Raw genomic sequence first — 13,139 nt, 5'->3', positions numbered from 1 at the left:
CTTACTCAACCATTTCTTTGAGCATCCTGATTACCAGTGTTTTGAACTCTGCATCTGATAGGTTAGCCCTTCTTCATTGCTTAGTTCTATTTTTGGAGTTTTGATCTGTTCTTTCACTTGGGCCACATTTCCTTATCTCCATGAGTCTGTTACATTGTAAGGGGTAGAGCCTTTGTTATTTACCAGTTCAGGGCAATACACATTGCTGCAATCCACATTGTGGTACTGTATGTGGGGAAGGGGTTCAGAAAGGGAACAATACTGCTTGTTTGGTTCTCCACAGGCTTTCAGTCACTTCACTTGCTACCCACAAGCAAATTCTGGTGTTGATTTCCAGGTGGGTGGGTTTGTATATGTTCTTCGTACTGTTCGGTCTCTCCAATGAATTGTCCTGTGAGGCTGGGAGTTTCTCCCGCCACCTCGACACCCACAGATTTTTACAGCCAGGTGTTTTTGAAGCTTTCTTTTCCCCATGTTGGAACCCTGGGTTGTGTGGTCTACCTTGCTCCCCAGTTATTCCTCCTGGTTTATCTGTATGCGAATGTAGGTCCATCCTGGTCCTCCAGCCACCTCCTTGCTGCATCCTGTCCACCTTGGTTATCCATCTCTGCCCCTCCTACCGATTGGATGAATGTTTCTTTAACTCCTTGGTTGTTGGACTTCCATATAGTTTGAGTTTCTGGCAGTTTTGTGCTTTTCTTTTTTTTTTTTTAATTTTTAAATGTGTTGTCCTTTTGGTTGCAAGAGGAGGCAAGGTGTATCTGCTTACGCCTCCATCTTGGCTGGAAGTCAGCTGACCTTTCTTAACATAAATGAAACTTTATCACTTTCAGGTATACAGAGTAGCTAGTACTGAAGTAATCCTAAAAGACCCTCAGGAAAATAATATTAATAGTTTATAATTCAGTAATAATTTATAATTGAATTTTGTTTAACTTATATGGTAATTTTAAATATCTGTTGTTCCCCGGCTGGCGTAGCTCAGTGGATTGAGCATGGGCTGGGAACCAAAGTGTCCCAGGTTCAATTCCCAGCCAGGGTACATGCCTGGGTTGCAGGCCAGAACCCCCAGCAACCACACATTGATGTTTGTCTCTGTCTCTATCTCTCTATCTCCCTCCCTTCCCTCTCTAAAAATAAATAAATAAAATCTTTTAAAAAAATCTGTTGTTATGCTCATACAGTTTCTGTGTTCTGGTTTATAGTTGCTGTGTTCTAATTTAAACTATAATCTGGTTTAAAACACTAAATTTAACTCTGGAAATCATTATAAACTCCTATTTCAAATTAATTAGATTTCTCTTGAATGTTTGATATAAAGTATTTAAGAGGTCATCAGGAATTACTTAGGGTGAAATCTAATTTAGAGTGTTCAGCTAAGTTAGCTACATATTTACACTTTTTTTCAGAGATAAATATCCCTGCTTCATGGCTTTAGCACTTTGTTAAAATCTTTTAAGCTTCTTTAAATTATTGTTGGTATATACTCACTCCTCCACTTTATATGTATTTTGAGTTTAGAGATTGTGTCCTGTCCTTCATGGGACCATCACAGTTCCCAATAAATATCTATTAATTAAAAAAAAAAAAAACACTTTGGTGGCTAGTAACTTCATAGGATAGGGACTGTTGCCAAACTAATATACTAAGAAGTTAGGTGGCGAAATTTAAGAATATACTTGAGACAGATTTTGGGATGAGATACTGCTAGTTATGAGTTTTCCCACTATTGTAAAATACAATTTGCTTCCTAGACCAGTGCTGCTTTCATCTCTTAATACTAAAGGCGACGAGAATATAATTTTGTTGGTGCTGTAAGAGGGCTTCATGGCTCTGATGCAAACATGGTTTATGATCCCTTTATAATAATAAATTCCTTGGTGTTAAATTAAGCTATACTGAGGAAGTTGGTGCTTCCTTTCTTTCTTAGTGTTTTGAATTCTATTCTTTGTCTCAAGAAGACATTAGGTATTAGAATATTAGGTTCTTGACTTTATCTTAGATCCAGGTTTAACACCAATTTGAAATAAAGACTAGAATTGATTTAGACTTTATAGAAATCTTCAGTTAGGTAAGGCTTATGAAGTATTGATCAAATTATATCGCTTTTTAGGTATTATGAAGATTCATATACAGGGTACGGCAAAAGTAGGTCTACAGTTGTTCATGTAGAAAAATACAATAATTAATAAATAGTAATAGAAGAATAACCTGTTTCACGTACTCACAACTGAAAAGTTACTTTTGCCCCACTCTGTAGGTTTATATATTCAAGGTGGCTTCTTTGAAATCATTTTTTGAAAAAGCAACCATTGAAGTATAATTTATATTCAATCACATACACACATACTCATTATAAATATTATATAGTTTGATATGTTTTGACAAATGTATACAGCCATAGTACCACTACTTCAGATAGGGTAATAGAATGTTTTGTGTCCTTCATACCCTTTGGCAGTTAATCTCCCCCATTGTTACCCCAGCTCCAGACATCTTTTCATCTGTTTTTCTTTTTGGTCTTCATAGGTTAGTATCGTCTAGTCTAGGATCTTATGTAAATAGAATCATACATGTTGCCTGACTTCTTTCACTAAGCATAATGTTTTTGAGATTCATCTACGGTGTTACATATATTAGTAGTTCATTCCTTCTTATAGCTGAGTGGTATGTCATTGAATGGCTATATCACAACTGATTTATTCATTCACTTGATGGTAGACATTTGAATTCTTTCCAGTTTTATGAATAAAGCTGTTACAGACATTCACTTACAAGCCTTTTTATACATATAAGATTTCATTTCACTTCCATAAATACTCAGAAATGGAATTAGAGTCTTGGATAGAGTAAGGCAAAATGAGTGTGTACAAAGAAAATTAAAAGTCTACAAAAGAAGTACTAGAATTAATAAGCAAACTTGTGAAAGTCTCATGATAAGACAATATTGAAAATCAATTATATTTCTGTATATTAGCAGTATTCATGAAAATTGCCACTTACATGGTCTTATAATAGCATAGAACCATAGAATACTTAAAGAGATAAATTTTAAAAATATATAATAGGTGCTAAAAACTATAAAAAACTAAAGAGAAAAATTAAGAACTTACATACATGCAGACCTTGTTTATGGATTGGAAGACTCAATATTGTTATCTCAGTTCCTTCTCAAATGATCAACTCAGTCAAAATCCACAAGCTTTTCTTATAGAAATACAAAGAACCTACTATAGGCAAAACAATCTTGAGGGGTGGGGGAAGAACAACGTTAGAAGATTTATGCTACCACTGTCATTTTAAAGCTTACTTTGAAGCTACAGTAATAACAGAGGGTGGTATTGGTATAAACTTTCAGATTAATGGAACAGAAGAGTGTCCAGTGTTCATTGATTTTTAGTGAAGGGCCTAAGATGATTTAGTGGGGAGAGGAGTCTTTTCAAGAAATGGTGCTGGAACAACAAGGTACCCATGCATAAAAACAAAAATAAAAAAGAATGAACCTTGATCCTTATCTTACACCATACAAAAAGCTTTAAAATGGATTATAGAATGAAATGTAACATTAAAATGATAAAGTTTGTTAGAAGAAAATGTTGCAGGAAATTTTGTATTAGTCAAAAATTTTATGAACCATAAGAGAAAATGACGTCATTAAATTGAAAAGGTAGGCTACAGACTGGGAGAGAATATTTGAGGTGTGTGTATAAATGACTTATATCCAAATATATAAAGAACTCTTACATTCAAGAATAAGAAAACAAACAATCCAATTAAAATTGGGCAATATATGAACAGGCATTTTACAAAAGGTACACAAATGCTCTTTTTATTTAAGGAAAGAACTTGCTTTTCTCTTTCTAGCTTGTTATAAGTTTAGATTATTGAGACCTCTCTTCATTTCTAATATAAGTATTTCAAACTAAATTTCTAAGCACTGCTTTAGCTATATTCCACAAATGTTGACATTAAAAGTTCTTCAGTTGTACCATAAGAGAAATGCAAATTAAAGCACAATGAGATAGGCCCATATACTCACTAAAATTGCTAATAATAATAATAATTTTTAATAAGACCATAACAAAAACTAGTTATGAGTTAATTACAACTTTCATATGGAAACCATAAAAAAAGTTTGGCAGTTTCTTACAAAATTTAAACATATCCTTACTCTAAGACCCTGTAATTCCATTAATTCCATTTCTGTTCCTTGGATTAAAAACCTCTCTTGGTTATTCTGTATTATCATACATCTCCTATCTGTATGTGATTCATTATATACATATATGAGAGTATGGAATAACCAAGAGAAGTATGTATGTTTATCTGATATGTACCAAATTTTAAACATAATTATATATGGGATGTATATTATGTATATACACACATATGTCTGATAATATTGATAATAATATACTAGTTAGTGCTGGATTCAACATACTAATATTGTTAATGATCTTTATATTAATGTGTTGCCAGAATTCATTAACTTTATTGATCTTTCCAGTGAATCAGCCATTTATTTCATTGATTTTTCTGTTTCATTATTTCTGTTCTTTCTTTCTTTTTTTTTTTTTTTTTAGATTTTATTTATTTATTTTTAGGGAGAGGAGAAGCAAGGGAGAGAGGGAGGGAAATATCAATGTGCGGGAAATACATCAATAGGTTGCCTCTCACTCACCCCCAAGTGGGGCCCTGGCTGCAACCCAGGTATGTGCCCTGACTGGGAATTGAACTGGTGACCTTTTGGTTCATAGGCTAGCACTCAGTCCACAAAGTCATACCAGGAAGGGCTCTTTATTTCTTTTAAGGAAAGAACTTGCTCTTCTCTTTCTAGCTTAAGTTAGAAGCTGAGGTTATTGATTTGAGCTTACTCTTTTCAATATAAATATGTAAAACTAAATTTCTAAGCACTATACTTTAGCTATATCCTACAAATGTTGATAATTGTGTTTTCATTATACAGCTCAGAATTTTTCTGATTTTCTGTTTGGTGTCTTTTTTAAAAATCATGGATTATTGAGAAGACTTTTGCATACTTTTCATTATTTCACAATTTATTTCCAGATTTTTCGGAGTGTTTTTCTTTCCAGTTTAATTCCCTGTGGCCAGGGAACATACTCTGTATTTCTCTTTGATTTCCTGTGGTTTGTTTCATGGTCTATCTTGATGGATAATCTGTGTGCACGTAAAAGAATATATATTATGCTTAGGGGTATAGTGCTCTATTAATGCCAACTAAGTCAGTATTGTTGGTAGTGTGGTGCAAATTTTATGTATTCTACTGATTTTTCTCTAGTTACTAATCTCCAACTGTAACATTGGATTTGATTGTCTCTCTTTACAACTTAGCTAGTTTTTTTTAAGTACCAGTATCTTTTATTGATTATGCTGTTACAGTCCCAGTTTTTTTCCCTTTGCCCCTCTCCACCCGGTAACCCCCTTTCCTCCAGCATCCCCCACCCTTAGTTCATGTCTGTGGGTTGTGCATGTAAGTTCTTTGGTTACTCTCTTTCTTATACTATTCTTAACATCTGCCTGGCTGTTTTGTTCCTACCAATTATGCTTCTTGATCCCTGCACCATTTCCCCCTCTCTCCCGCTTCCCTCCTCCTAGCTGATAACCCTTTCAGTGATCCCCATACCTATGATTCTGTTCCTGTTCTGGTTGTTTCCTCAGTTGGCTTTTGTTTTTATTCTTTAGATTCAGCTGTTGATAGTTGGGAGTTTGTTGTCATTTTAATGTTCATAGTTTTGATCTTCTCTTTCTTAAATAAGTCCCTTAAATATTTCACGTAATAATGGCTTGGTGATGATGAGTTCTTTTAGCTTTACCTTCTCTGGGAAGCACTTTACCTGCCCTTCCATTTTAAATGATATTAGAGTAATCTTGGTTTTAGGTCTTTGCTTTTCATCACTTTATTTCTTGTCAGCATCTTCTGGCCTGCAAAGTGTCTTTTGAGAAATCAGCTGATAGTCTTATGGGAACTCCTTTGTAGGTAACTCTCTGCTTTTCTCTTGCTCCTTGTAAGATTATCTTTTTATCTTTAACCTTTGGCATTTTAATTATGATGTGTCTTGGTGTGATCCTCTTTGGGTCTAACTTGGCTGGGACTCTATGTGCTTCCTGGACTTGCATGTCTATTTCCTTAACCAAATTAGGGAAGTTTTCATTTATTATTTTTTTCAAATAGATTTCCAATTTCTTGCTCTTTCTCTTCTTTTGGCATCCCTATGATTCAAATGTTGGAATGCTTGTAGTTGCCACAGAGGCTTCTTAACTGTCCTTGGTTTGGGGAGGGTTTTTTGGGATTCTTTCTTCTTGTTCTGATTTTTTTTTTCTTTTTGCTTCCTTTTGTTCTAAATCATTGAACGATTGCCAGCTATATGGTTGTTTCCCTGTAAATTGTTATTTATTTCAATTAATGAATCCTCCTTTTCTGACTGGATTTTTTTATGTTGCTGAGGTCTTCACTAACTTCTTCGATCATCCTTATAACCAGTGTTTTGAACTCTGCATCTGATAGATTGTTTATCTCCATTTCGTTTAACTCATTTTCTAGAATTTTGATCTGTTCTTTTATTTGGGCCATGTTTCTTTGTCTCCTTGTTTTGGCAGCCTAGCCTCCCTGTGTTTGTTTCTATGTAGTGGTAGAGCTGCTTTGACATTGTGTCTTGGTAGTATGGCCTAATGTAGTAGGTGTCCTGTAGGTCCAGTGGTACAGCCTTCCCTATCATCCAAGCTGCGTATTTGAGGGTGCTCTCTTCATGTGGGCTGAGCACACGCTCCTCTTGGAGTTGAGCCTTGATTGCTGTTGGCAGATCAATGGAAGGGATTTATCCAGGCCAGTCAACTGAAAGTATTGACTGTGATCACTTACTACCAACCTTCATCCTCTGTGGAGGGTCAGCTGTGCAGGGGCAGAATTGTAGTTCTCCTATGTGGTCTGTATCTGTGTACTGGGTGCACTGGTCCTGGGGTTTGCTGGGTGTTGTGGGCCAAGGTAAGCCCCCACCTTTGTTTTGCCTGGGGCCACCCTGGTTGAGCTGTCAAGTATTCTGAGAAAGTTACTCATTGTGCTTGGCTTGGAGATTCCCAGACAGAGCCAAGCTGTGAATCTGGGCTGGCTGCTGCTAGTTCCCAGCCCGGAGCTCACTAAGGCCAGGTTTTGGTTGTTTGATAGGATGTAGGATGTTGTGAAACAGGAGCCAAGGTCTGCCATTCATATAGAAAAGCATCTTGGGTAGGCCCCTAAGTTGAGTGGGGCTGAGTCTCTGGGGGTCTCCAAGGTAGGTCAAACAGTGTTAGCCAGGTTGATGAGTCTCAAATATGGCACTAGCCTGCTGGCTCCATGGCTCTTTATGAGGAGGGCTTAGAAGAGAGACAATGGCCTCTGGTCACCCCAATGTCAGGCATTTCAGCCTCTCACAGTATGCTATCAGGTGCCCCTCAAGCTGCCACCCTGGCGCTGGAGCTCTGAGGATGTGAAATTGAGTAGGTGAGTCCATGTATGGGTTCTTTAAGAGGAACTGTTTTGGGCTTCAGAAGTTTCTAATACCAACTCAATCCCTGCTAACATTTGTAGCCAGAAGTTGTGGGGACTTATTTTCCTGGCACTAGAACCCTGGGCTGCCATACCTGGTGTGGGGCTAAGCCTGCTTGATCCTGAGATACCTCTTCCAAATTTTTATCTAGCACACATGGATGAGAGACCAGCCTGTTCTCTGGCTGTGCCCCTCCTATCAATCTCAGTGGATGTGGTTTCTTTAATCCCATAGTTGTCAGGCTTCCATTAGTTCCATTTACTTCTGCAGTTGCCTATTTCTGATGGTTTTGAGTGGTGGTAGTTGTTACTACCACCAATATATTAGTTGTAATTTTGATGTGGTTGTGAGAAGAGGTGAGCCATCTCTACCTATGCTGCCATCTTGACCAGAAGCTCTTCTGTTTGTTTGGGGTTTTTTTGCTCCATGCGTTTGTCGTTGGTAATGGCTTGACATACAAGTCACATAACATACAGTTTACCTTTAAAGTATATATATAATTCGGTAGTTTTTAGTATATTCACAGAGTTGTGCAGTTATCCCCACTATCATAAAATATTTTTATCAGCTCAAGGAGAGATATACCTTGTTTATGGATAGGACTTTTTAGAGATTGCTCCCCAATCCTATACCCCTTCAGCTCTAGGCAACCATTTATCTCATTTCTTCTCTCTGTATTTGTCTGTTATAGATATTTCATATAAGTGGAATGACATAACATGTCTTTGGTGATTAGCTTTCGTTTAGCAAAATGTTTTCAAGGTTGTTCGTATATTTTGAAGCTCTGTTAATAGATGATTATATATTTAGAATGATTATTTCTTCTCTATGAAGTGACCCCTTTATTATTATAGAATACCCTTTTTATCCTTGGTAATATTCTTTGTCCTGAGCTCTACTTTGATGTCAATACAGCCATTTGAGCTTTCTTATGATTACTGTTTGCATGTTACATATTTTCCCATTGTTTGGCTCTTCACCTATATGCTTGATTATCTATATTGTTTAATGTAGATACTATATATCTTGTTTTTAGTCTTTTCAATGATAATCTGTCTTTTAATTGGCATATTTAGACCATTTACATTTAATGTTCCAGTAAATGGGGATTTAAATTTTCCATCTTTTTGTGTTTGCCTCCTTTTTCTTTTTCTTTTGCCCTCTTTCCTGTCTTTTTTAAAGCATTCCATTATACCTTTACTATTTCCTTATTAGTGATTGCTCTAAAGTTATCAGTCTACTCTCAAGTATATAACTCTGTATGGAATGTGTTAACCTTTCAATAGCATACTGCCATTTATTCTCCCACCCCCGTTTCTGAACTTTGCACTAATTGTTGTCGTGCATTTGTACTTTACATGAGCTATAAAACCCCCAATATGCTACTTTAGCTATAAGTATTTCCAAAGAGTTTAAAAATGAGAATACCTTTCATATTTACTATTCCTTGTACTCTGTATTCATTTAAACAGACTTATATTTTCATCTATATATCATTTCCTTCAGTCTAATGAGATTCCTTTACATTTTTCATTGTGCTGGTCTTCTGGTGACAGATTCTCTCAGCCTCTATCTGAAAATATTTGTTTCACATTTTGAAGGTGTTTTTGGTAGATAAAGAATTCTCAATTGACTTTTTCTTGCAATACTTGAAAGATACTCTGTTCTCTTCTGGCTTGTCTCTAAAGGGAAGCCTGCAGTCATCCTTATCCTTTCTCTTTAACACTGTTTTTTAAAAAATGGTTGTGATTTACCTTGGTATTTTTTTTTAATTTAGTTGCTTGGAAAATCTAAAATCTATTTTTTAAGCATTTTCTGTAAACATGTATTTGTATACTCCTAATTAAATGGGGGATATTTTAGGGTTATATTTAAAGACAAGCAAATAAATTGGTAATATTTTATTTCATTAGTACTTTTTAAAATGAGTATGTCTTAATTTATTAAGGGTTATTTAGGGGTTTAGGTACCATTGCAGTTATATACGTTTTCATTGAAAGAAAATATTCACTTCCCATATACTTACTCTAATTTTTATGTAGTATTTTCAACTTGGGCACTTGAATTTGTTGAAGTATTGGCCTTAACTTTAAGGCAAAATAGTTTTTTTATTTGTATAATTAACCAATTCAGATTGTTTTAATTTTTCAAAATATTGTTACACATAGCTATAATATAATGAAGTGAGTTGTTTTTTATCTTTAGGTTGAAACTCATGTGTGGCAATATCCATCTGTTTAAATATGTAAAGTGGTCTGCTGATTATAATTTATTTCTAAGTACTTTGGTTTTGAACGTCAACCATTTTTACTTTGAATTTAATAAGGACTTAACAGAATGAAACATTAATGGCAGATTCTTATCTCATGTTCTTTTTTAGGCTTAATCAACCCCGAATAACCAAAGATGTTATTTGTTTTCATGCTGAAGATTTCTTAGAAGTAGTTCAACGAATGCAGTTAGATTTACATGAACCTCCACTATCCCAGGTATATTTTAAACCATTATTGTGTTCAGTTTAATGTTTATTGGGAAAATGACTTACTGGTATTTCTTGTTTCTTTTTTTAGTGTGTCCAGTGGGTCGATGATGCAAAACTTAATCAACTGAGGAGGGAAGGCATTCGCTATGCCAGGATTCAGCTATACGATAATGACATTTATTTTATCCCAAGGAATGTTGTTCATCAGTTTAAGACAGTTTCAGCTGTATGCAGTTTAGCATGGCATGTTCGGCTCAAGTTATATCACTCAGAGGAAGACACTGCTCAGACTACAGCTACTCATGAAACAGGCACATCACCAGATTCCACATCATCAATTCTTGGATCTCACACTGATAATATGATTTGTGCTGTAAGCAAAACCTCTTTGGAGTCTGTTTTTTCAGATAAACTTCATTCTAAATATGAAGTACAGCAGATTAAACATGAACCTGTTGCATCTGTAAGAGTCAATGAAGAATCTGTGAATGTTTTTGTTTCTGAAAAGACTAGAGCACCGAATAATATGGATGGCAAGAATGTTAAAGCAAAATTGGATCATGTTCAATTTACAGAATTTAAGATTGGTGTGGACTCCAAATTTGAAAATAGCAGCAAAGATTTAAAGGAGGAATTGTGCCCTGGAAGTCTCTTAAGTCTAGTTGATACAAGGCAACATAGTTCAGCACATTCAAATCAAGATAGAAAAGATGATGCTAAATATGTACATACCATTTAAAATCCTTTAAAAAAAACCTTAATAATGTAATAAAAATTCATGAATTATGAAAGCAAGCCAAGGACTTGCTCCCAAGTCTGTTACAAAATATAGTTTATGTAGCTTTGTAACATTCCTCAGTGCCTGTCCATAACTGTGAAGTATCAAAGCACTTAGGGCCAGATGCACTGTAAACATTGCAGGTTTAAAGAAATGGAGTCTTTAAAAAGTTATTTGAGTTGGAGTTGGAGTTGTAGGTTTTAGGATAGAGCTGACATTAACATATATATATATATATATATATATATATATTTTGTAATATGACCCAGAATTCTTTTTGGACAATTTAAGGCTTTTCCATGGAGCTTATTTATACCAATTTTTTTTTCATTTTAAATGTGGCAGCACTGTAGTGTAAATAGCTTTAAAAATTTTTTTAGTGTGATTTATACTGAAATGTGAGCCACTTAATAAAGGTTCATAATAAAGTTTTTTGTTGGGTATGCAAAAAGAAAAGTGAAAATTCAGTTAAATCATATATTTGATCTCATGTGTCTGCTGGTGTATCCATTTAGAGTGGTAAAGGAGTGCAAATGTACATATTCAAATCTAGTGAATATTTAAATTCCCCACATTGTGCAAGCATTTTTAAAACTAAGATTCAGTTATGAAAGCATATTTATATATGTGTGTGTATGTATGGGAATATATATGTATATCTTATTTTACACAACTCCTTGAATTGCTGAATAAGATGAATATGTGAAACTTCCTAGCCCTACTCCCTGCCATACATTTTAAAATATTTATAATCAACATTAAAAAGGCAGTTTAGGTAATAGAAAGGATTTTGTAAAGTTGGGCAAAAAAAGGTCTCTTAGTTATTTAACCCTTCTAATTAATGAAGTTCTGTGGACTGAATACATAGCCCCTAACATAAATTTTCTTTATAGTGTATGGAATGATATGAAGTTGAGAAAATTTTCTTATTAATAGGCACATTTGTTATACTTAATAGTAGCTGAGTAAAAAATATTTACAGAAAATTTAACTGAGCAGTTAAAGTCCTTATACATTTTCTTGTACATTTTTCTTGCACAACAGGAAGAAAATATAACAAATATAAAATCTTAAAGGGCAGTAACTCATACAGAAATGTAGCTATCAAAATAAGATGTGTTTATCTTTTCTTTCTAAGGATCCCTCTCTGCCTACCCTAGCAAGGTAAATGCACATAAGGAGTACAGCTGATCCTTCAACGATGTGGGTTTGAATTGCACATGTCAATTGAAAAAATCTGTGTGTAAGCAGACCCACACAGTTCTCTTGTTCAAGGATCAACTGTACTTCTTTTTCAAAAGAAGCTCTACAGAGTAAAATTAGGGTAGAAAACAGGATTGCCAGTGCCTAGCTAAAGAAAAACAAATGTCTTCAATGATGGACTTTTCAGCACTATTTTAGTTGCTTCCACTACTGTAATGAATAAGTCAAACAAATGTCTTTAATGTATTCTTTGATATAAGGAATTCTGCTCATTGCAAATCTTTTTAATTTCTTTGTTATTTTTCTGGCTTATACTTTGGTTGATGACTTTCAACTGGGGTTCTTTGTGCTGCCATTTGGACTAGACTTGCTATTCTATTTCAGTAGTTTCTGCTCTAGCTTCTTTTGCCGACCCATAAAACACTTTATCTTTCTGGTTAGGAAGAAGCCCCTTAGAGGCATTTCATCAGAAAAAATAAACTGTGGCAATGATGTCCATTCTGTCCCCCTGTTTAAAAAGGGTAGGCACATATTACTGGAAATCTCAGTGGTTTGTAGGAAGTCAATATATTTGCATAGGAATTTTTATGGAATAAGGAAGGTATAAATCATAATATAAATAGGGACACTTTTATATCTTACTGTCTTACCCTACTCCTCACTTTAATCTCTTTAAAGCTAAATTTATGTATTTGCACCTACCATTTCAGGAGACAAAAGTTTGTAACAAACCATTATTGAGAAATAGGAGTTTTCCTGGTTTTCTTCTTTTAATTGTAGGGTAGTATAATAACAAGATTTGTCTTAAGTTCTAATTTTCCAGTAGCATACACATAGATACATAAGATCATACTGCAATAAAATATATTTAGAGTATCCCCCCAAAATATATGAGCCTTAAACAGATGGTTTTATTGTTTCCTGTATAGCCTAGAGTCAAACTTCTCCATCTTTTGGAAATTTGTTTTGTAAAATGTTTACATCCTTCTGGATGTGAAATACAAATCAGTGAGTTCAGATTTCAAGATAAAGCCTTGTCACCTTGGATAATGCTTAATGTTCCTCATTTTACGGGTTATAATTTCAAAATCCTCTTCAGATGTAGTCTGAAAACTTTTTGACTACCTTTTTA

At 34.7% G+C, this 13,139-nt stretch overlaps 1 protein-coding gene across 1 annotated transcript in view; it reads left to right on the top strand.

Moving 5' to 3' along the window:
• RSBN1L (round spermatid basic protein 1 like) overlaps positions 1–12,711 on the top strand; it is a 74,573-nt gene extending 61,862 nt beyond the window's left edge. The window contains exons 7-8 of the mRNA XM_028525376.2: positions 9,925–10,033; positions 10,115–12,711. Coding sequence (XP_028381177.1) covers positions 9,925–10,033; positions 10,115–10,765 — 760 coding nt within the window. The 3' untranslated portion in view covers positions 10,766–12,711. The remainder of the gene's footprint in view (positions 1–9,924; positions 10,034–10,114) is intronic.
• Positions 12,712–13,139: the final 428 nt, after the last annotated feature.

This window comes from Phyllostomus discolor, chromosome 10 (genome assembly GCF_004126475.2).
Source record: "Phyllostomus discolor isolate MPI-MPIP mPhyDis1 chromosome 10, mPhyDis1.pri.v3, whole genome shotgun sequence".
In the NCBI taxonomy this organism is placed as follows: domain Eukaryota; kingdom Metazoa; phylum Chordata; class Mammalia; order Chiroptera; family Phyllostomidae; genus Phyllostomus; species Phyllostomus discolor.
Note: the sequence above shows the minus strand (reverse complement) of the source record. Positions and strands in the feature narration are given on the sequence as shown.